The sequence below is a fragment of the Cryptomeria japonica genome, chromosome 9 (genome assembly GCF_030272615.1).
Source record: "Cryptomeria japonica chromosome 9, Sugi_1.0, whole genome shotgun sequence".
Classification (NCBI taxonomy): Eukaryota; Viridiplantae; Streptophyta; class Pinopsida; order Cupressales; family Cupressaceae; genus Cryptomeria; species Cryptomeria japonica.
In genome coordinates this window covers 609,388,029-609,413,919 of record NC_081413.1, presented here as the reverse complement: position 1 = coordinate 609,413,919, position 25,891 = coordinate 609,388,029, and the positions used below count along the sequence as shown (strand labels likewise).

The 25,891-nt window shown below is 36.1% G+C and overlaps 1 protein-coding gene across 3 annotated transcripts in view; it reads right to left on the bottom strand.

Annotated features, from left to right (window-relative positions):
- Positions 1-4,919: 4,919 nt before the first annotated feature.
- The window catches only part of LOC131039282 (uncharacterized), a 240,790-nt gene continuing 219,818 nt past the window's right edge, over positions 4,920-25,891 (bottom strand). For 2 of the 3 annotated variants that reach the window (XM_057972155.2, XM_057972020.2), the window contains 3 exons: positions 24,183-24,332; positions 6,754-6,924; positions 4,920-5,384 (listed from right to left, as the gene is read on the bottom strand). In XM_057972155.2, coding sequence (XP_057828138.1) covers positions 5,160-5,384; positions 6,754-6,924; positions 24,183-24,332 — 546 coding nt within the window. In that variant the 3' untranslated portion in view covers positions 4,920-5,159. Of the gene's footprint in view, positions 5,385-5,944; positions 6,028-6,753; positions 6,925-24,182; positions 24,333-25,891 lie in introns of all 3 variants that reach the window. The other variant, XM_057972094.2, reaches the window with a different exon arrangement.

The window sequence follows — 25,891 nt, the reverse complement described above, 5'->3', positions numbered from 1 at the left end:
TTTCCCATCAAATTGAAGATCAATTGAGTATCCTTCTTATCAATGCCACTATCCTTGAGTTGTGCCCTCAACTCTTTTGCCTTAGTGACATAATCTTGTATTGTATCAAAGTTCTTGGGATCTAACATGGTGAGATCACTATCAATCTGATATCCCCTAATTTCATCAACTTGACCATACAAGTCTTGAAACGTTTGCTAAGCATCCTTAATTAAGGTATATTTCTCAATATGAAAGATAAAATCCTTTAATACATACTTTCTTAAGGTACCAATTGCCATTATATTTTCAGTGAGACAATCCAAGTGAGCAACAAGATCAGCCTTTGGATCAGCGGGAGCAACAATAGTTCCATCAATGTAATGAGTTAGTCTTTTTTCCATAAGTTTACTCCATGCATCAATTTTCCAAGTAGCATAATTATTAGGAGTTAAGAGAGGAAACTTAGGAGAACCCATAGCAGCAAAAGGAAGGAACACGAGAACAAAAGCACAAGAGACATCCCCCCCCACAAAAATGATGATTTTGACACTTTATATGTAGTGCGTGTACAATAGGCCACTTGCAAACAATGGCCAAGGTGGACTTCTGATTTTGTTTTACAAATGGCCCAATAGGTTGAAAACTACAATGCAATAGACCAGAAAGATAGATCTATGCAATACAAGTGCCACATTGGCCAAAAAAGACCATATGTTGAAAATACAATTTCTACTTAAAATCACTGCAAACTGATAGCAGATTATGAAAGTAGATGAAAAATTATGCACTTTTAAAAAAAACTACATTTGAAAAGAAGTTCGTATGAGCCCAAACGGAGTCCCGGAAGTTGCAGAAACGAGGATTGGATAGGTATAGTCGTGAAAATCTGCATTTTCTGAAAAATCCGTGGATCAAAATGGAAAACCACCTGCACCATTGCGAAGAGGATGGAATTCTACCCCAAATAAAAAAAAATGCACTGAAAAATGATGTCATATGCCCAAGATATCACCATTTGAAGTTCGCCTATCAAACTAAAAATGTAAATGGAGAGGGGGCTGAAAAACTCCATTGCATATGATGACGTCAACATGCCATAAGCAGATAATATTCTCTGATCTAAAGCATATACCTTGTGGGAATAAAGAAAATATTTTTATCTTCCAAAAATTTCATTTAAAAAAACTTTTTAGAAAAAAAATTAAAGAAGAATGTGGGGGCCACGTGGGGCCTCACCCACCCCTCACTCCAAAAAGAAGGTTGGAATCTGCAAATGATTTATAAACCTGTAAAATTGTGTATGTGAGGCCTTCTTAAGAAAAGATACACGTCGTATGGAAAATATAACCCATGAAACTTTAACCACACAATGTGCACTGGCAAATGAGTCCACCTGTGTGTTGATCATGTAAGTAAAAATCAAGTCTAGGATGCCAAACTAAATGGGCCCGTCCTTCATATGCAATGGAAGACCACTGGAACGATAGGAGGTGAATGCACAATGCCCAATATGTGTGATATGAGAACACGACTTATAAATAAGCCACGATTGTCAAATAAACTCCGCTGGCTCTATGTAGTTTCCGCGCAGGTCAAGGAATCGTTGATCAAATCTCATAAACCTCTGCGAAGAGACAAAGGACAATCAACGTATTTGCAAATTCTTGCAACAGCACAAAGATTTATAGATGCACCCATTCATGGATATCGATCTCAATATGCAGATTGAACTACTAAGAGAGACCATGCATGATCAATGAGTCAAAATACAGGAGCCACAGATCTGTGTCGTTGATCAAATTCAAATTGTCGCCAAACAAGGAATAGAAGCTGATTAAAGGAAATGCACTGGGCCTCTACCAAAATACGGGCAACAACATCAATGAAGCCTCGACTCTTCCCTAATGAAGCCCGATCTAAGAATAGAACCCACGAAACAATAACGGTGCCAATATAATATTACCCAACACAATATGGATTGTAGAAAATAATAAGCTCAGTACATAAAATTGCTCAGATCTGATAAATTATGCAGAAAATGAAATGCGACTCAAACAAATTCTGCAAACTGTTGATCGGAAAGGGTCAAATGACCCTCCAACTAAATTTTTTTTTGCTACAAAAACAATTTTACCTGAACATAGGTGTATTTGTAGTCAAAATTTATAGAAACGGCCACCTGAACTCAATGGCGAGGTTGGATCTAGTCTAGGACGCCTCTAAAAGATGCTGCTCCTTAGATCTGCCTTTTGACATCTTTCAAAATCTCTCCAAAGACAAATCAATGACACTCTAATGACTCTGATACCATGTGAGATTTTGCCAAGATCAAGAGCTCAATGAAAAGTACAAAATAAAGAGACAAAATATAGGACAAGCATAAACTGTATTCTCATCAATAGATAAATGATCAATTGTTCAATAGTTACATACAATGAATATGAGCCTGCTTATATAGGAAAGGTTATATGGATATGTGAGCATACAAACATGACATTTAGCTCAATAAGAAACAAGGGTAGGTAGGGATAAGTAGGGGTAGGTAGGAGAAACAATATAATATTCCACATGAGGTGGATCACCCACCGAATGTGGAATGTAACAACAAGACCACAAAAGGTGGAAATTCTTCTACACACACTATCCCAATGTGGCACAAACACCCAAGTGTCTCATACCCAAACTACTATGATATGCATGTACCTAAGTAAACTAAAGTAAGGTGTAATAATATCCAAGATGAATAAATAATTACACCAACAGTTAGTAATTTCTATTTGCTAACAGTTCGGTTCTCTATCAGAAGTGGTCCAAGAAATGCTGTGTATTTCTCTGCATTGATGCTTCTAGTGTTGCGCCTTAGAATACATGTTTATAACATCTATGTTGTGTCTCAATTCAATTATCATATAGTGTTGTGGTTTGCAAGTAATGATTTTATGTTCTGTGTTTGACTAGCTCTTTGAAATGAAGTGTTTAGTATCGGTTAAATTGTGCTAGTATGATCTTGATATGATGAAGTGAATGAAGGATTTGAGAATGTTGCCAGGTGTTCATGGAATGTCTTGGTGTACTCTGCACAATGCTAGAAGGTTTGTTTGATGACGCATGGTGATTGGAATCCGTGTTTCAAGGTGATATGTTGTTTAGGTCCTCTCTATCTCCACAATTATGTTTTGGTGGCCGATTTGATAGGACCTATCCTTGTCCTTTGTTGAGGCCGACCTAATTGATTTTTGCAATGAAGAAGATGGTATATATAGAAGATCAAATTGATGTTGAAGGTGTGAGTGTATGTGGAAAAAGAGTGTGTTGCGCCTACATGATTATATCATCTGCAGAAGTCAGTTGTGACAAAGTTAGTGTGTTGTGATTGCTGTGGAGTTGGTTGCTTGAGACAAAGATTCAAGGACAACTTCATGTTTGGAGATTGCTAGAGGCAATATTTCTAAAGGCCTATTTGTTCCTAATTCATGTATTCATTGTATCTTGCTCTAGAGAAGTCATCTTCAGACTACAAGCATTGTATCTTGTCCTAGGGTAGTTTGCTCTAGCCTGCAAGTCCTTCAAGGAGTAGTGAGCTTCCTTGGTAGTGAGCCTAAAGCTATATTGTGATCATTTCATATATTGTGAGTTGACTCTCACTATGGTTTTTCCCTATTTTGGTTTTCCACGTAATTCCGGTGATCTCTCGTGCACGGTGTATCTTTCATTGCCGTTGATAAGAATAAGATCAAAGAGTTTGTGTGTTAAGTAATAAAGTTTAAGTATTAGGTCCGGATTGATTCACCCCCCCTCTCAATCCTAAGGTGTGTTTGACAATATGATTTACAAGAATATCCCATTTGAAATAATTATAATATAATAATTATTAGATTATGATTACAAAACATATCTTCTAACAAAACATATCTTCTAGTGATATTGACATTTGTGTCTCTATATGCGTAAACTATTGTCAATTAATTTCTAGAGTACAACTACCAACATTGGTCTTCCTCCTCTCTATCTAGAGGTTCTACCATGCAATAGGCTATGATGTCATTGTACAAGATGAAAATGAGTCTCAAGAATGTCCTTGAACAAAGTGTTTAGAGAGAGTATTACAGTAACTGCAAATGCATTTTGTTGGTTGCTGGATGCTCTTCAATCTGTCATAACAGAGTAAGTACCGAATGAAACATCGAGTCTTCTAATGCTGATAGATAAACAATTTTTTTTAAACTTTAGGGTATACTGTTCATAATATATCACCTAAAGAAAATGTTTCACCCCACAAATGATGAAACATTGTGAAACTTTGTCAACTAAGAATTGATTTCCTCTCTGAGTGAATTGTATTGATTTTTTCTTTGAAAATCATAGCTTCTATCTCAGCACAAATGTTATAACTAAATTTCTTGTCAGTGATAAAGTGTCAATGCATAAAATAACACAAATTACAAATTAAAGATGGAAAAGTCAGAATTGTTTAGTCAATTCAGGCTCAATTCAGAGGCATTTTATTTTTGACTGTTCAAGGCAGTTAAAAAAAACATACAATTTCTGCACATTTGGTTTCAACATTCTCGTTTTTATTTGGACTAAGCTTTGCCCGAGTCAACAAACTAGTCCTCCAGCACTCTGTTCCCCCTACAAGATTTTGAAGATGACAACAAAATAACAATGTTTTGTTAGTCAGTGTGTAACATTGAAACCAAACAGTTAGTTCCCAAAAATCAGCCATGTAGTTTTATGCAGGGACTGAGCTGTCTTGTAGCTCTTGCTTTTATGCATCCATTAAAAAAATCCTGTGAATTCCTCTAGGTTGGAAGATATCTTCTAAGCAGGTTATTTACATTTGTAATTGTAACAAAAGTTAACATCTATGAAGCATATAACAGAATACAATAGTTAAATGAATCAAGCACTCTTCCCCTAGACATAAAAGCCCAAAATACTTATGCAAGATATTTGTAAATTACTCTGGGACTATGCATACAATTTTGATACAGTTTCAGGTTACCAAAGTAGGATTGCCCATTTGGCGTCAACATTTCTTCCAAGCTAATGTGAAGTTCAAGTAGTGTATTGCCGTCCTTCATATTGCATTGCCATTACTGATATAGAGGTACTCAGTAATGGGAGAGTTGAGCCATCACTTCAAGGGTCCTCATGGTGGGATCATATGTGTAATTTCATGGTAAAATTTTAAGAGAGCTAGACATCATCCAAGTTGCAATTTCATCTACTAACTGATCTATGTCTTGCATGATTTGTTGACGAAGGCCAGTATCTGCACCGAAAGATGTATTCACTTCTTTTGCCACTGTTTCCCAAGGTGTTCCTGCCGCTAAATTTGCAAGAATTTCTCCACCCCTTGTTACTGCATCAGCCATAGGTGGAGGAACTTCAGGGAGAATCTGTTATCACAAATTAAACCCAATTACCATCACAAAGGTTTAAACAAAGCACCCAACATATGTCTCATACAAGCAGACTTGGTACACAATGTTTTCTAGAATCTAGATATTTTGCATTACACAGGTTCCCTTCCATAGCTCACCTTTAACAATTTTAATGATCGTGCAAGATAGATTGTAAACTTAACCATAAGCATATCAGTGTGTGACAGAATGTAGTATTCAACAAACTCACTCTACACAAATGATGACCACTTTATTCATTCATGTCATTTGTACATTTGTGTTAAATTTATATGAGAATTTGTCACTTTTTGAATTACAGAAAGTAAGGCTTAGTGCAAGGGTCTTGTTCAGGACACACTAAGTTTATGTAGTTTAGATCATAGTTGAAAATTATCCAGTTGACCCAAAAAATTAAAAATCTTGGAAAGCTCCCACTAAGGTGGAAAATTCCTTGATTGAGCTGCTAGTACCAAGTGAATTCATATTCGTATCTAGAAATAATTTGGATAGTACCAGGTGAACTCATAGTCAGAAATTGAAGCAAAGCTACTTACATTTTCTTCATTGGTGCTTGCCAATATCAGAAACAAAGTGCCAAGGACAAGTGCTTCTGTGGTATCCCCCACATTTGCCTCCGCTAAATGATGGAGGAATCATGACACGAACATTGTAGAGTCAAATATCAAAACTTAAAGTGAGGCAATGGATGAAGGTTATATGTACATGTCAAGTAAATACTCTTAAATTATCAAAGAAGAAGTCATCACGCTTATGCTGCTAGTGAATGGAGAAAAATGCTGCTAAGCAGTAGAAATGGAAATTTTTCTAGAGCATTTAATTAATTCTTTTGGCCCTATCATTTGTCCTCCCAGTGCCATTTTGCAATCTTTTGCTCCATTGGAGAACATTGACATTTCAAAATGAACAGTAAAGCTGAAAAAATAAATCCAATGTTGTTCATTTACATAGAAATGTGGGAAGCTTCCCATGATAAACTCACCACTGTTTTGGGCAGGCAATTTTCTCCATCTGAAAATATCCAATCGATTGGTCTTCAGAACCTTTTAGTATTATTTATTTTGTGGTCTATAATCTGTTAAAACACCTTTCTCGTGTTTCTCAAATATTTTTTGAATTTGTGCATTTTCTATAATACAGAATTTTCAATTTAGTGAGATTCTGCAGTGAAAAAGGAGGTTATCACAGATGTATCAAAAGTTACGGCATTGTTTTGATTTTAAGGGTTGTGTGGGATGTTGTAAATAAAATTCATATTAATTAGAAATTAGAATACTTGCATTTATAAGTAAAAACCAACAATTGTATCTACAATGATTCTATATTGCTGTAAAGATTATTGTACCTGCTGTAAAGGGACACCATGATCTCCAGGAAGAGTACGAACAGACATGTCAAGACAAGAACTCACTGCAGATTCAAAGCTTAAAACATTTGCTAATACTGGCGTTTCATCTATGGTGTCATCTTTAAATTTCACCAACAGATTCCGATTTATACCATAATAGGACTTGATCTGCAAAGATTGACAGCAGAGAAACAATCACAAATGACTATTCATGGATACGACTGATATCATTATCTAGGTTGGCTTGGTAAACGGATAAATTTTAACAATACTCATTCAAATAGTTGGAGATAGCAGCATTTTATATGTTCAACTTCTAAGTAGACTAATAAAATTATAGAACATGTAAAGAGATATTTTTTTTTTAAGTAAAAATACAAGTAACATTAAAAGAGATGATTTACTATAAAATCAAGTTAAGGCTTTGCCACATAGCCAGACAAAGAACCTATGCTAAGACCTAATTATACGATTCATAAATAAAGAGGAAGCTAAATCTTTCCCGTACAATAGCATAAGAAACAGGAATGCCTAGATACATGCTGGAAAGGTGACATGGTAAGAAGGGACCAGGGAAAAAAAAGATGCCAGAAGTGTTTATTGAGGATGGCCTAGCACAAAGAAAGTGGCTGAAATGTCTTGGTTGCACGTTTTTGTTTTTTACACCTTCATGCTTTCCTCGGCTACTCACAAGGAAGGTGTTGTAAGGAGCCCAACTGTCCCATATAACATTGTAATGTCCCCTACTAGGAGGCTGCCAATTTCCCAATAATCAATACCCATTACTTAATATTATCATGCCTTAATTAATTTATTAAACTAGATAACCATATTTATTCATAGTATAATTGATAGTGGCTATATTCAAGCACCAATTCTTACTTCCTTTCTAATCCTCAACCTTGGATGGGGATTTAGTTGTCTAGGGTGCAATGACACCACCTCCATAATTGGGCCCAGGTTTCAAGAACATCCGTCCAGACCACCCTTGGGGCTCACCTAATTTGGAATGGATTTACTCTGCCTCTCCCTAACAACACCACGCCTCTCCTTAGGGTGGGTGAGGAGACTATATAAATGATTTAAGTAATTGGGCTGTGAATATGCTAGTATCTTCTATATTATGAATATATGCATATATCGATATCATTAGCATAATATAAACATCAATCACATTGTAATCAATATTCCTAGTGCATGTATGTAATTGATTGTATTAAATACCTGGGAAACAATATATATAATTATATAAACAGATTGATGTTATAAGATATTAGCTTCATAACAATCTGCTATGACAGAACTGTAATGCCTGATCTTCTCCTCGATGAGTATTGACCCTTTTATATCCGTTTTCAATCTGATTCTCTCATCTGATTTGATGATCTTGTCTTATATTTAATACAACTTTGTTTAGATGTATATCCAGATTTACTGGTTAATATCTTTATATTTGTGTTTGAAGATTCTTCTCCTTCGATGCCCCCTCTAGATCACAAGGTGCCATTGCTTTATATTCCTCCATCGATTGTGAAAGGTTATGACTCTCCTCATGGTAGTGGTCTTTGGGAGATGTGTCACTTAATCCATCGCATGACTAATTGTTGATTAACATGCTATGCTATCGACCTTCACTAGTTATACTAGAAACGTGGTCTTCCATAGAATATGAAATCGCACCTGTTGATTTATTTGTTTTAGCAAACCACTTCATTGTTCATCAAGGAAATCTCCGCTATCATTAAGAAGTCGCACCTCTTGCTATCTTGTACATGTTATTCTAATGTATCCCAAAAGCTGGTCGTTCAAAATGGCTATTATACAGCCAATGATCAGCTATCATCTCCTTAATTAAGCGCTGTCACTTTTAATGCAATCCTTTATTAATCACCTTTATATTATGTGTCTGTTGTAATTAACTGTTTTCTCATTCAATAAACATCAGCACTGACAATGCTTTGTTTGTCTGTCTTGGATCGCTACATAATGATCTTTATTGCTGTTAAATAAATAATGAGATTAAGACTGTTTTTAATCTTGTTCTGATCAGAAAATTGTGAGGTTTTACGGAGTAAGACAATTTTTTGAGTTTACTGATGATGATGAATGTGTTATAGACGTAATCCTGACAGGTCATGAGAGTCCGCCCTTTCTGAGATTGCTTGTAAGAAATGTCAATTTTAATTTTATCAATAAAGTCATCTACCAATATGAGGATCCCTAAACTAGTCCTTATCCTCCTTGTGATATAATTAGCTCCCACTGCGCAATTCTGATATTATCTCAAGACATATATTTCTGTCCCTAATTCACTGTGAGTTATCAATAAATGGAGATTTGCAAAGGTTGTAATTTTAAGACTAGATTTCTCTCATCTTCTAAGAGAAGGAACAAGGTCACCTTGAAGTGTCATCAATCGTAGATACAGGAAATTGGTTTGGTTGGCCAAATGCTCGCATGATGTTATGATTATCTCTTCGGGTCAAGGCAAGGGCTAACTTCCCATTTATTGAGAAGAGGATTAGAAGCATGATACACATATCGGACCTCAATTGCAATGTTCTTCCCTAAATAAATCCATATTTCTTTTGGTTTGCTCTTAGTTATTTTTGTATTCTAGATCAACCAAAATAGAAATCTTTATGATGATAGAAACATGACTATAGTAATCATATATCACTCATGGAGTAGACAAACACATCAAATATGAACCAAATACACGTAAGTTATGAAGCATAAGCAAAACACAAGGCATGCATTAGAAAGGTGCATCCCTACCTTGAGTAATTATGTTGGAAAACATGTCAGACACAAATACATGAAAGACACGAAGCATAGATACATGTCGGGTACGTAGCATACACGTAGATACACATAAGTCACAAAACATAAATACACATAAGATACAAAGAACACACCTAAATACACATAAGGTATGCCATGTCCCCAATTTTTGGCCTTCCTTAGTAACAACATTTCTAGTAGGGTTGGTCTATTATCTGGTTCCCGTAGGCCAGCAGAGCATGGAGGGAACCAACTCAGGGACTCAGAGAGTCATGCATGACTATGAGCCTTTCAAACAGTTTGGAGTAGTTGACAACAGTTTCCTAAACTTTAGGAGGGATCCCTATTTTTTAGGGATTGATTGGGAGTGGTCTAGGGGGCATCCAAAAACCTTTGGGAATGTTTTGGAGACTTTGAGTGCATCTCCTATTTTTTAGGAGAAACTCTTAGTTCATTGACAGACATCCCAGAGGTGCACACAATAGAGGGGAACCATTGGGATTCAGTTTCAGGGTGACAAGTCCAGTCTCCTACTTTTTAGGAGCATCCCTAGATTTTAGGGGAAAACTACTAGTTGGCTTATGTGGCTCAGGCATTATCCACAGGTAGGTGGCTTCAATCAGTTTATAGTTCTGAGTTTATTTGAGCACTTGATGAATAAAATAGGAAATATTAAAATATTTCCTAAGTTGATTAAATAATAAAAAGGTGACTATATTAATCACTTATCTTATTATATTATTAAATAAAAGCCATAACACCTTTCCGATGCGTGGCAACTTGGAGGAATTGGTTTAAGTGATTTTGGCTTCATTCAATGAATAATCAACCCCTCTAGCCAATTGAACTTCTAAAGGGATTGTCTTGCAAATAAAATAAAGTTATTTTATTAATAAAAAGGGCAAATTAAACCCTAATTCGAAATTAGGGTTTGGGCTGAAAATAAAAGGTGTTTAGGAGCTCATTTTGCACATCTATGATTGGGAATTTACACTTACAGGTTATTGGAGAGCTTCAGATTTGGAGTTTTCAGAGGATTGAGGACAAAACCCCTTGATTTTGAGTAGCTTGGATGATACCCCATAGCTGGCAGTATTTGTGATTGTTAATGAGAAGTTGTAACATTGAATTGCTTGGAGAGAATAGGTTGGACGTCTCCCTAGCTTGTTCACAGATTGAGAATTAATTGTTTTATCAGCTTGGAGAGCATTTTGTTTATCAGAATTGTGGAGAATTTACGGTTGTGGATAAGAAATTTGAGGTTTATTGCAGATCAAGGAAGAGCAGAAATAATTAGCATAAAAATCATCCCCAGCTGTACCGTACTTATCCATACAGCTAACGTCACCTTGTAAGGAAGGGTTTTCTTGCATGATTTTGCAGTGTGAAGGTGCCATTATCAACCACTGTTCAGATCGGTCACTCCTAGAGCAGATTTTAAGCAAGTTTCAGATTCATTACATTCCCTCTAGGGCCGTACAGTACCCAGCTGTAGCTGACGTCAGCTATCCTGGAGCAGATTTAATCATATGATGCTGGTAATCACTCAGATCAAAACGCAGGAGAACTCAGTGACTTGGAAAAATCAGTAAAATTCACTCCTGTATTCAAATTACCTGGTATGGTTCCTATTTGTCATTTTGGTGCCAATTAATTAATTATTACGTTTTTCCAAATAGCCATTTGATGGGACTTTAGGGAGTTGGAATTATTTCGGACCTGATAAACTTTGTAATCAGAATTGTTTTGATGATAATGGAGACATATTTGTCATAGAAATTCTGTTGTCTTTGAATGCAAAATTATCGTTCATGTACTTTTATTTGGCATTTGTGAAAACCCTCTTAAACAAGCATTAAAACCAAGCATTAAACTCAGAAATCAGAACACAGTGACCTTGCATGACAAGTGTTTGACAAAATGCCAACACACTTAAACTGAAGAAATCAGAACAGAATTGAGTTGGGATCTTTCAAGGTATGAGCCACATAAAGTATACACGTCATACACCTAGATACTCATGAGGTATGAAACCATGTCAATACACACAAGGCATAAAGTATACATATAAGGCATGAAATATCCACATAAGGTATGTAAGGTATAAAGCAATACGTAAATGAATACATACATAAAGCATGAAGTAGACATAGGAGTAGGGCATGCATCATACATATGAATACACGTAAGGCATGAATCGCATGTGAAGTATACATGAATACACATAAATACACTTGAGGTATGAAGCATACACGTGAATACATGTAGCACATGAAGCATATACGTGAATACGTAGTACATAAAGCATGAAGCATACACATGAAACACTTAGCACATAAAGCAGGAAGCATACACAAGAATACACATAGTACATAAAGCATGAGGCATCCACATGAATCCACTTAAGTCATGAAGCATACACTTGAATATACGGAGAGCACGAATTCACTCGAGTCATGAAGCATACATGTGATTACACACAAGGTAGGAAGCATGAAGCATCCACGTAAGACATGAAGTAATACACAAATAAACATAAAGCATGAAGCATAGATGTAAGACATGAAGTAATACACAAATACACAGAGGCATGTGTAAGACACAAAGCAACACATAAATACATGTAGGGTACAAAGCATCTATGAGAAAGACACTCATGGAGTGGACACACTGAAGACACATTAGTCATGAGGCAACACATAAGATACAAGGCATACATGCTGAAAACATATCAAACATGAAGCAACACAAGGTATACATGAGAAAAGCACCCATGTATACATAAGGTAAGCATGCTCAACCACATTAGACAAGAAGTAGCAATAGGCATAGGCATATAAATTCAATGTTGGCCTACTTGATTTTATTTTTGAATTTTTTAAGAGGAGGGCTAACTAGTTAAACCCTAATTGAATTAGTTAAAGAAGGTTTGTCCCACAAGTTGGCAGGGACGGTGCTTTGATACCAATTGCAATGTCCCCTACTAGGAGGCTGCCAATTTCCCAATAATCAACATCCATTACTTAATATTATCATGCCTTAAATTAATTTATTAAACTAGATAGCCATATTTATTTATAGTACAATTGATAGTGTCTATATTCAAGCCCTAATTCTTACTTCCTTTCTAATCCTCAATCGTGGATGGGGATTTACTTGTCTAGGATGCGATGACACCACCTCCATAACTGGGCCTAGGTTTTAGGAATATCCATCCAGACCACCCTTGGGGTTCACCTAATTTGTGATGGATTTACTTTGCCTCTCCCTAACAACACCACGGGGGGGGGGGGCAATAGAAATGATTGAGCAATTGGGTTGTGAATATGCTAGTATCTTTTGTATTATGAATATATGCATATATCGATATCATTAGCATAATATAAACATTAATCATAGTGTAAACTGTAATCAATATTCCTAGTGCATGTATGTAATTGATTGTATTAAATACTTGGGAAACAATATATATAATTATATAAACAGATTGATGTTGTAAGATATCAGCTTCATACCAATTTGCTATCATAGAACTGTAATGCTCGATCTTCTCCTCAATGAGTATTGACCTTTTTATATCCTTTTTCGATCTGATTCGATGATCTTGTATTATATTTCACACCACCCTCTTTAGATGTATATCCCGATTTGCTAGTTAATATCTTTATATTTGTGTTTGAAGATTCTTCTCCTTCGATGCCCCCCCTAGATCAATGGGTGTTGTTGCTTTATATTCCTCCATTGGTTGTGAAAGGTTATGCCTCTCCTCATGGTAGTGGCCTTTGGGATGAGATCTTTCCATTAATCCATCGCATGACTAATCGCTGATTAACATGCTATGTTATTGACCTTCACTAGTTATACTAGAAACATGGTCTTCCATGGAATATGAAATCGTACTTGTTGATTTATTTGTTTTAACAAACCGCTTCATTGTTCATTAAGGAAATCTCCACTATCATTAAGGAGTCGCACCTCTTTCTATCTTGTACATGTTATTCTAATGTATCCCAAAAGCTAGTTGGCCAAAATGGCTATTATACAGCTAATGATTGGCTATCATTTCTGTAATGTCCCCTTCTAAGTGGTGAGAAGTTCAATCGGCCATTAGCCTATTCCAGAGACCTGTAGGCTAACTGGAAGTAGGAATTAGGGTTTCCAACATTTGTGGAGGTTTGTGTGAGCTATTTGATGATTGACAAGTTGGAATTCTACAATTCAGACAATGGATTCCTTTTGGGTTTTCTGAGAGCTTTGCAAAGGTGTGACATGCATTCAGTTTAGGGAAGTTTTCAAAACTTACTATTTTTTGTAAGTTGATGGTAGCTGTCACGATTTCTGGGTTTTCTAAGCTCATCCACAGGGTTTGAAGAGAAATCTTTTTGGAGTTGTTTTCAGAACTTACTATTTTTAGTAAGTGCTATTTTCAGGCAGTGCTATTTTTAGTAGTTCAGTGCAGAGCTCCAACCTAGTTCAGTTTTGATAGTTTTCAACACTTCAGTTCTCGGCTCAATTTGGAATTAATCAGTGTTCTCGGCTCAGTTTGGAATTAATCAGTTTTTGAATTAAAGGTGATTTATTATATATTAATACCTTAGCTTAAGGTTTTAATATTTGATTTATTTGGTGGGATGACTTAGGAAGGGGAAAAATCTAATTTTATCCTAAGTCTCATTTTTATTCCCTAAGTCGGGTGGCGCCAAGAATGAAAAGTATTTCATGTTTTATAATGTTATTATGTAATAACATGTTGACCATGGAAAAGTACAACTAGGAGACTTGAAGAGGGGACGCCAAGCCTTGAGGGTGTCATGAAATGGAATGAGGGAATTTGGGTCCCATGTGAATTTGAATTTGAACCTCTAGAATCTATAATATGAGTGATGGGCTTTTCATTTGGTATCCATAAAAAATTATAATGAAGTGCTGCCAAAATTTCAAATGAAGCTTCGGGGAATGCATACCTCCTAGCCATTGCTTGATTTCTTGCTTGCAATACAACAACTAGTCGAGCCAGAGATTGCTCTTCATTTAGAGGAGTGGATTGAAGAACAATGTTGCAGATTTATGTATTAATTTCTAATGTTTGGAGTGTTTTTTGAGTGTTCAGGTTGTTGTAATATCCCAGTTTTTTTTTTAGGCCAATAATAATCATCCACAAACAGATAACCCGTTAAGGTTAGAAAGCATAAACTGAAAACTTGCTGAAAAATGCAACCCCTCCACTTTCTGATCACCAAGTACCCAATGTGGGAAGGTTAGAGCTTATAGTGAATAGGGGATCGTTAGATCTCAAATCTGCTGAAAGAAGAAGTGGAATACAATACTGGGCGACAAGCCAACCCCTTCCGCTTATCCAACGGGAAAGCCAGAAACTTGGCAGTGAACCACCCAAGAGAAACACACAAAGACACAAATAACTCGATCGTGATATTTCAGCGGGAGGATTGAAATTACAAACAAACTCAACTCAACCGCTTATGCAGTGGGAGGATTGAATTACAATTCGATTGAAATAGGCGGCAAGCCAACCTCTTCCACTTTTCAGCGAGATGAGAGTTACAAGCCAGAATTGGTTAGTAGTACTACTACTTAACCTTACAATAATCAAGATAGTGAGAGAAGAAGAGTAATGCTGAACATCCAAATAATAAGCATGAAATTTCTGCTAACATCAAAATCTGCAGGCTGGAAATGCAAAACCAACAGCCTATGGATTCAAATCTTAACTTACCTTTCATCATCTTAAATTCAAAATTACTCTCCTAAGCATGTTAAGGCATCAAATCAGCTCCCTAGTCTTAGACATGAAGTTCGCTCCCCTCCTTAGATTCATGAAGTTCGCTCCCCTCCTCTAATTCTTGAAGTTCGCTCCCCTCCTCTAATTCTTGAAGTTCGCTCCCATGGGCTTAAACATGGAGATCTCTCTCAGGCAAGCACATGAAGTAATTCTTAAATCTTGCTTTTCATCTACTTAACACCAAAATTACTCTTTCCAAACATCAAATCAGCTCAAGGTAGTGGTCTTGTAAGCAATCTTGCAAGCTCGCCTTCAATTAGGGGCTCATGAAATTCACTCTACTTAGCTTCCACACGAAGGTCTCTCTCCTCCCCTTGAAGATGAAGTTTGCTCCCCCTTCTTAGTTTATGAAGTTCGCTCTCCCTGCTCAGTTTATGAAGTTTGCTCCTCTATGCCCAAACATGAAGTTTGCTCCTCCTGCTCAGTTTATGAAGTTCGCTCCCCTTGCTCAGTTTATGAAGTTCGCTCCTCTATGCCCAAACATGAAGTTCGCTCCTCCTGCTCAGTTTATGAAGTTCGCTCCCCCTGCTCATTTTATGAAGTTCGCTCCTCTATGCCTAAACATGAAGTTCACTCTTCCTGCCTTGAAGATGAAGTTAAAACCAAAATGAAACCTTCCTTCATTACTTCATTGTTTCATCAATTCAATCCTTAGGTTTCTCAAGCTTTCATTCACAAAACCATGTCAAACTTTCCCTATGAAGGCCTAAAATGCAATATTCGCTCCTATCAAGGAGCACATGAAGTGAATTTTGCTCCATAGAAGGAGCATTTAAGGTGATCTCAAATCAAAACCATGCTTAGTATCTCCATTCAAATGCTCTAATTCACATTCAAATAAGGCTTTTTAGGGGAATTCGCTCGAAGGGTGATGGTCATGAAGTACGCTCCTATAGGCTTGAACATGAAGTGAAGGCTCTAACTCACTCATTATGCACCTCACACAAGGCTCTCCACCTGACTCCTGGCTTCGTAACCCTCTATACTTTTTCGATGCAAAGGCTAATAGCTAAGGGCCCTAGCACTACCCTAGAAAGCAGAAAAAAAGTGGGGGTCCCCGTTTGCAATGGGGCGATGTGTGAATACCTCATAACAGGACCAAAGCTTGGTCATGTTTTCTTCTCTCTTGTAAATAGGCACTTTTGACAGATTTGTTGAAAAACAAGATGAAACTACTGGAATAGAGTATTCTACAAAATGTATGCAATTTGAAATGTGTTTCTTTATCTAAGATTACTATAAAAGAATATTATGTAGATGTATATTTCAGCAATAACAATAAAATAAACAAACCATAGAGAAAAGGATTTATGTGGAGAAAACCTTTTGGGAAAAAGCATCACTAGAGAAAAACATGTATTAATCTTCAATGTACATGAGACAATATCAACACACCAACTCTGCACTTCGACAACACTTTGGAAGCACCTACATACTTGTAAACAATGATATGTAACCGTCATCTCATACCTCCAATATATAAGCAAGGAGAGAGGCCAAAACCACAAATGGTTTTACCAAAACCATGGTATCATGCAAAAACCACACACCCATCTTGGAGAATCTTTTGAGAATAGTAAAAACATTAAATGACTTCACATGGGTGTCACTACGTTCAATCATGAGTTTCCAACTAGAAAATGTAACTGCAAAGGAATCTTTGACCAATAACTCCTTGATGGCTCATATCCTTGACCCAGAGCTCTTTTTTGGAGTCTGCTAACTCATGTGGGCCCCATCTATCATAATAAGATTCTCCACTTCTTCATCTAGTGCCTAGGAAAGGGAAAGTGCCTTAAATGACCTCAAAGTCAATTGTAACCACCACCTCCTTCATGAATGCACATGACAACAAATACCAAGAATTTAGGGGAATAAGTATTATAAATTATTTCTCCAATTACACCCTAGGAATCCAAGTAGTGATTTCCTGCATGATTATTAGTAATTATCCACCCTTGTATAATAAATTGCAAGAGGAGCTATAGATGGTAGTATTGCCTTGAATTTCATAGCAACAAATTTGTGTCCTTAGAGATCAAAGAAGTCATAGAGAATAAATTTGTGTCCTTAGAGGTCAAAGAATTTATATGTTAAAGAGACAGAAATTCACAAGGAACCAAAATAGTTTATTAGATTGAATCATCAATTTAGGGCAGTTTCCTTCCCAAGGGAAATGATTCCTAGAATCTCAAGTTGCCAACAACTTCACACAGTTTCCACAACTTGTTTAAATTTTGAAATTTTGCCAATTAAGTGGACAAATTGACAATGCAAACAAGAAGGTTTGAAAACTCGGACTCGTTGTGGACTTGGTAGCCCAAAATAGGCCTCAGACTTGGGACTCGACAAAAAACTCTGCTAGGACTTGAAAAAGAAGAAAACCATAGTTTTGCAAAAAAAAACAAAAACAAATCAATGCATTTAAGAATATAAGAGCCATAATTCAAACATTACACATCATATGATCTTCAAACACTCAATATTTGAAATTTCATCATTCATGCATCAATGATCATACTCATAGTTTCAAACTTTCAAGTTTCAACATTCAAATGTATAACATAATAACATCATAAGTTTATAAATGTTTACATATAAGTCAATGCCAAAATAAGTGTTTACATCCTCCTCTTTCCTCTCCTAATGTAACTCAAATTTTTGAGGCCTAGAAGTAGAAGGTGCTATAGGATGAGTTGTTTGTTCATGTTTTTCAAAATTAAAACTATCTTCATCCTCCTCCATTGCATCCAATTTTGCTGCTTCTGCTTCTTCTACTGCTCCTCTCTCCAATTCCACAAGATCTTCTTCAGTAAGGAGGACATCATCATCATTTTGTTTATTGACAGTCCATTCAGCATATGGATCAATATCATCCAAGTCAATGGACTACGTGAAACACCCTCCACCTTTCTAGTTTAGAGGTGAAGGTTATAGCGGACGAAGACGATCATTTAGGTGATGCTAGGTCATCCTATTTCTCTTCTTTGTGTGAATATTCTCAAATAAACTCCAATTCATTCACACCTAGAAGCACTACATGGCTGGGACAAGATATGAATGGTTATCTTTTGAAGATTAGGCATGGCAACACCATAATTCTCCCACCATAAATCTACAAAAAACCATTTATAAATATAAGAATTAAGTAAAAAGATATGAGAATCAAGTTTGTAATTATTTGTTTCTAAACGTAGAATTGAACTAATTTCTTTACCTAGTTGTTGTTTTTCTCTCCTATCAATTGCTTGAGCTGAAGAAAAGAGTCTCCCCTCCATACCCTTGTAGACCTTGAATAGAAAAAAAATAAAATTAAATCAAGTATGGCTGTTTCTAGATAGTCAAGACTCAACATTAAAAATTCATAAATAAGATATATCAAAATTGCAAATCTCACCTCCAACTCATCAAGAACCTTGTCTCTCAACTCATGATCAGGTTCCATCTTATCAATGCATGAAATAATACCTGCTATGACCTCCTCATTAACCCTAAATCTATCAAAGAAGCAAAATTTTGCGTTCAAGAAGTAGGCCAAGGCATGCATCGGCTGGTGGAGTCGGTTTGTCCATCTACGATCAATGATGCGCCAAATGATTTCATATTTTCTCTTGTTTCTGCCATAGTAATGTAAAATGACCTCTTTGGCCCTATCATGGCCTCATAAATGAAATCGATTGGCATGCCCTCTCCATCCACCATATGAAGAACCCTTACCAAAGGTTCTATCACCTAAAAAAAAGAAAACAAAATTTAAATTATTACAAAATTAATCCCTCAAAAAAAAAAAAAACAACAAATAGATTATCTTATAAATTTTTTTTGTTACTTACCATGATCGACTTTGCATTTTTATTGAATGTGTCATCAAAGACAACACTTACAATCTTCTCCACTTCAGCTTTTTTGGAAAATGTAGATTCCAACCAAGCATTAGACACAAACATTTGTTTCGGATGAGGAATGGCACCAAGAATGCCTTGCAATGTGAGGAAGTGGCTAGAAAATCGTGTCACTCCTGGTCACACAAGGTCCTTGCCATTAGTGTGTTTTCTCATCAAAGAAAGGACCCAAGTATGGTTGTAGATAAATTTGGTAACATTTTTTGCATCTTCAACCACACTTTTCACCGATCCAATCTTTCCAATGTCCTCCAACAAGTCCAAGCAATGTGCAACACAAGGGACCCATGAAATTGTAGGATGCCTCTCCATAAGTATTCTACTTGTAGCTATATATGCAGTTGCATTGTCCGTGATAATTTGGACAACATTGTCAACACCAACCTCCTAGACCACCTCATCTAATAAATTGCACAAAGTGTCAACATTTTTGATTCTACTGGAGGCATCTATAGACTTTAGGAACACCAAAACACCATTAGAAGCCACTAAGAAGTTCAAGAGAGTCCTCTTCCGTGTTAGATTCTGCAAGAAATGAGAATTGAGCCAGGATCTGATGTTGGTCGTAGTTCACATGCAACTCCAAGCAATAGATGATCGAAGATCAAAATAGCTGAATGAAGATAAATTTGAAATGAGAAAAAAAATAGAGACAAAAAAGAATTTTGGAGAAGAATTTCACCGGGATATCACTAAACTAGTGAATATGAGTATAGTGCTTATTATATAGAAAAATAATAGCATATACATCCAGGAGGTGCATTTAACTCCCACCTCCATAAAAAGTGGGAGGTTTTACCTACTACCCCATAAAAGGTGGGAGGTTTTTACCTACTTGGTAAATGCTAAAACATGTGGCATAACCTCCTTACATGAAAACAAAAAAGGAGTTATAAGAGGTGGCACATAAAGCCGAAAGAGGGTGAGAAACCCAACTATCCCATAACCCACTTAGGAAATGACAAAATAGTGGTTATGAGAGGTGGCACAAAAAGCCAAAAGAGGGTGTGTAACTCAACTACAAATAAACTTTCACGCCATGTATTCTCATTTTTCTCATGAAGGCGATTCCTTTAGAAGCTTCAATTGGAGGAGGCCATTTGTGTGATCTATGACTTCTTCTAGAAGACAAAGATTTTGGAGGGCTAGGAAAACGTTTTTGGCATGACTCTTACCTTCATTGAGAAGAAATCGCGCATGCTTTTGGGCAACATGGGAGGAAAAATGTATGGGAAGGCATATAGGCGATTTTTAGAAAAAAGGGAGTCATTCTTCTACTTCTGGTCGCTGGAAATCCATTTTTGCTCTGCAAATTTAAGGTCATAGGCTCTCTTCAAAATGAGAGGTGGTTCATTGTGAAGGGGTTGTGAAGGATAAACTTCGCTGCTATATTCTTCATTATTCAGGTCATGGAATACTTCCTGAACCCTAACGACTTTAAAATGTTTATTTGTCTTTCCAATTGAGCAAAGAAAATAAGAAAAGAAAGGGTTATACAGAAGTACTTAGCATTATGCTGTTCTTTCTGTTCTTACATTGTGCATTTTAAAATTGAAAACACTCTCTCTTATTCTATTTTAAATTGGAAAAGGAAGGATATCTATACTATTGTAATGCAGTTGTCATATCATACCCATAAAGGTGTCTTTCCTTCTTCAATTGAAAATATTTCTTTGAACTGCAGTAGGGTTAACCATAACTCTTGTTCAACTCTCATTACTGTTAAAAAAAAATGCCCCGAAGCATTAGTTGAAAAGCATGATAAAGTTTGTAACCCCATACTAGCATACAAGAGTATATATATATATGTAGATATGTATGTAGGTCTGTATGTTTATATGAAACATGCCTTTCTCTGTATGTTTGAAAGATTGGTTTTGATTTATAAACAAAATAAGCATAGCTGGGATGAAAATACTAGAGAAGTACCACTTAGAAATAGTAATGTTACATCCAGGAAATGTGAACTCTTATGAAACTTGTATCAATATTAATCTATTTTCGGAATTAAACCAAATGGGGAAGATTCATAGCCGTGTTGGCTGCCTGAATCAATTAGGAAATATCGCTTCAAGTGACTGTCAGATTAATTCAGCTGTAAAATAAGGGCAGAAGTAGTCTTATAGAACTGATTTAATACTGTTGTCATAAACAAAACAATAGGAGCAGTTAGAAGATTCTTAGCCAACTAAATTCCAAAATTTACTAAATATAGAATATATTACAGCAGGGTTAAGTATTAATGTATTCTTCATGTTTACATAACCCACCCCCCCCCCCCCCCCCCCACACACACACACACACACACATATATATATGTATATGTATATATATCTCTATACATATACATATGTATATGTATACATACACATACATATATTCATGGGTGGGAGTTATAGCCTGAAAGAAAGGTGAGTGTAACTGTAAGGTTATGCAAAATGATACTGCTCAGATTAGAGGGTTCGCATACCAAAGAGACTTGTATTATGAGGAAATTACTTTCTTAACTTGAGCTGTCTCAGAATTATCCAAATCTGGAAATTATAATAGCAGTGAGGCTGATCATTCCATATGAGATTTACCTTTTCTAGCGTGTGTTGAAAACTAATAGCCTAGTTTAGGAAGGTAAATGGGTAAGAGCTAACTGCAGAACCAAAATGCAGATAGCATATCTATTACAAAAAAATATATGCAAACATTGCCATGACAGCAGAGACATGTCATGGAAATTAATCATTCCAAATTTAAAACCCATTAGAGCAGTTGGTGGCTCTTAGGTCATTTACCTCTCCTAACCTTGGGGTTTAGTTTCTACTCTGATAACTTATGCAATGATTCATGAGAAAGATTGGTCTAAACCTGTGTTGTGAATTTGTGCTGATAACAAAAATAATTTTAAACTGTGGTATGGTCAAGAGTCTTTGAGAGTACAAAGATGGTCCGTTATGAGTTAAGCCTACTTGTTCTAATCCTATGCCGAAACCTCAGAGTTGCAGCCAAGAAAGGTGGTGATTATTGACAGCACGTTAACGTGCTTGCAATGTTATAAAAAAAAACCTTGGCCAAAGGTGGTGCTGCATAATGCAAGCTACCATTATATCACTAGAACCAGATACACCTCTAGTTAGGAGTGTCATACTAGTTGGGGGTTACCCATAGTGTATGACCGACTAGTTTGTGTAGGTCCTAAACACCAAGTCTTAGATGGCATGAGTTCAACTTCCCGTTACCTCCCTACGAAGGGTCGGGCCAATCCAGTCGGATATGGCACGGGGGGCTAGTAAGTCCGTGGTTGGGTGGAAAAGCACCTTGATGATACTTTCCCTCATTGGTTTGTTGATAAAGTTATGAAAGTTCAGAATGTTAGCATCAAAAGAAATGTACTTTCTAAACCCTTTCTCTTTCATTTAAATTGAAATGTTTTAAGTTACTTTCATATCTATTGTTCTTGCTTATAGTATGGATCATTGTAATGCAAGTTTCAGTTATAGTATGGATCATTGTAATGCAAGTTTCATATCTTTTGCTCGTCTATTCATCTACAGCTGGCAGATGCTCCTGCATCATACCCCTATTGTTATTTAGTTAAGGCTATATATATGGGGCTTGTATACTATCATGGAATCATTGTGTATGTTTTCTTTACAAGTATGATAATCTCTAGAGCAATCCATGCTAAAGGATAATACACGATGAAATTCTCCCTTATAGTTGTTTATAGGGTGGTTAAATATTTGGATACATTGGTATTCTTGATGTATCTCTTGTGCGCTCATCTTTGTTATTCTTGATATGCTTACATTCTAGAGACTTTGGTTCTTTACAAAAGAATTGTAGAAGCAACAATACTTTATGGTACATCCATTTTGATGCCTGTTTCAAACACCGCAAGAACCCATTGGATATAAGCTATGGTATTCTGGTTATTCTTAATAAATATAGAAATTAGTCCTTTCACAATTTCTAGTGTGGGCAGGTTTCTCCAACAACTTAAATTTACACCATTCATCAAAGAAGTGACTTTTGGTGCACCTTTTATATACGGAGGAAAGAGAACCTTTTATGCAGTTGAGAAAAGAATATTGATATATCAAAATTCTGTTATCAAGATCCAAAACTTTGAAAAAGAATTTTATTAATTTTGGAACAATATTGACACTTAGTACCTAATCTGTTGCCAAACATGAAAAAATTTGTTGGTGTTGGAAATAAGCCACACCCGGACCGACGATGGACTGGTCCAAGAAGGGCCAGTAGCTCAGTGGTAGAGCACTCCAGCAGCGTATGGAAGGTCCTAGGTTTGAGTCCTGGCTGGTCCATGTCTCAACATGGTATCAGAGCCAGGTCCAAGCTAGGAGCCCCAAGCACACGAGAGGTGTGGCTTAAGGGGGGGTGTTGGTGTTGGAAATAAGCCACACCCGGACCGACGATGGACTGGTCCAAGAGGGGCCAATAGCTCAGTGGTAGAGCACTCCAGCAGCGTAAGGAAGGTCCTAGGGTCGAGTCCTAGCTGGTCCATGTCTCAACAAAATTCAAGTAACAACTAGAACATATATGTGAAAATGTGTAAAAGTAAAGAGTTTTCTAACAAATACTTAAACAATGATAAGAAAAATATATAGCACTTGACATCAATGAATTTTTAATAAATTTTAATCTTCTAGAAATGATCACAACTGGCCCGTGATATATATTAAAAACCAATATATCAAGTCCAGGGGCTAATTATAGTAGGTTTGCAAGTTTTCAAAAGAAAGAAAGAAGAAATAAATATAACATGTTAAATTGAGATATCAATTCTTTCACCTAAAAAGATGAACTGATAGTCCCATAAGAGATGCTGACCAGAATTGAAATACCATCACAATGTAATCTACCATTTCATTTGCAATGTATTTATTAGCATTAGCATCAAATATTGAATGGGTAGCTCCACTTACCAATCGTCGGGTTTCATCAGGACGTGGCATAAAATCTTCCCTTCCTTTCACCAAATCCATATATAGTGGAGGAAGCTGTTCAACTAATGGGAGGATTTGTTTCAAAAGTGGAGGACTTAGGCTTTCCAACTGTTTGAGAGCTATCTCTGCCTGCAATCACATATGAAAATTAGATTTCTCTTAGCATAAGATGTGAAAACACATAGCTTATATTTCATAAGAGCATAAAGGCTGAAACACTATCATCCAAACAAAAGAAATAATAAGGTACAAATCTTGATCTCTAGCTTAAGTTCTGCGTGAATGGGGTCAAAGTAAAGAAACAAAAAAATGAAATGGATAGTGGAAGAGGAGACTGCACTAATCAAAAGGCCTAAATTACAAAGTCAAACAAGAAATACATTATGGATATACAAATGATTATAGGAGTATACTATAAATCAGTGCTATGTTCTTATGATCCAGTTAGATCATATCCTTTTACAATGCTGTTATATTACATTGTTGACTTGGAAAATGTAGACTTGTCTTTTATGGCTGATATTTATCAAAATTCAGTGACAAAATGTAAAGTCAACATAGCTTTATGAAAATCTTTCTAGTCATTCCCGATTAGTGCATACCTGTTTTGCACTATTTTCAAAGAAGTTTCAATCCTTGATTTTCAGATTTTCTGAGTCATGGTGATAAGGCAATGGGGTCCTTGTGAAATGGCCTGAAAAGTTTGAGAACTCTGGCATGATTTTCATAAATGAAATTCCAGTCATTTACTAGTGTGGAAGTATTTTGTCTGCCAGAATCTTTATTTTTCATGTTTTCAGCAATTTTTAATCTCCATGTTATATTTTCTCACTGCTAGAGTTTTATAGCTGATTAATGCTGATGTCAGTTTTGATATTGATATCAAAAAACTTTAAATTGTAATAACTTGGTAGGTCCTAATAAATAAATATGCTAGTTGACCTATACATTTTTTTGAAACGTATGACTAGTAAATGATGTGTATTATAAGAACATAAGTTGTGTTTTTTGTTAGGTACGGTTGGTATATTCAGGTGGTTTGTGTATGGTTGTCCAACAGGCACACCTCTTGCTCAGACACTTCATATTTATACTTTACAATCGAAGGCTATGTTCGGGGAACTCTCTTTGTTATTCTTCTTGGTTGTAGATGTCCTTATTTCAGGATAATATATCGTACATGCTATTTGGTACATGAATAAAGAGCCAACTGTTGCTCCTATTCATTGGTTTGACTCAGAATACTCACATACTATACTAAAATCAATAACAATACTGTAGAAGGTTGCTTAGTTCATCAGTGCAGAGGAAGCTACTATGGACATGAATAACTTTATTAGGTAGAGATTGTTTTACAAGTGAACATTGTTTGTCCCATACATAGAACAGACACATTCCATCACCACATTTTCTTCTAGTTTGTAGTTATAATGAAAGGATGGACTCGCACCACCATAAGAATGAGAGATGGAATCAAAACCATTGAAGCCCTTGGATAAAATTAAGAAAATCTTTTCCAAAAACTTACAATAAACACAGGCTTTCTCCAAGACTTCCCAACACCAATAAATGGAGATCAAACATTGGATAAGGAATTAAAAAGTCAAAAGAATCTTCAAATTCCATATTCTACCTCCACTATGATGAATTGCCACTTCTTACAAAGGTCCTTTACGAATTAATTAGAC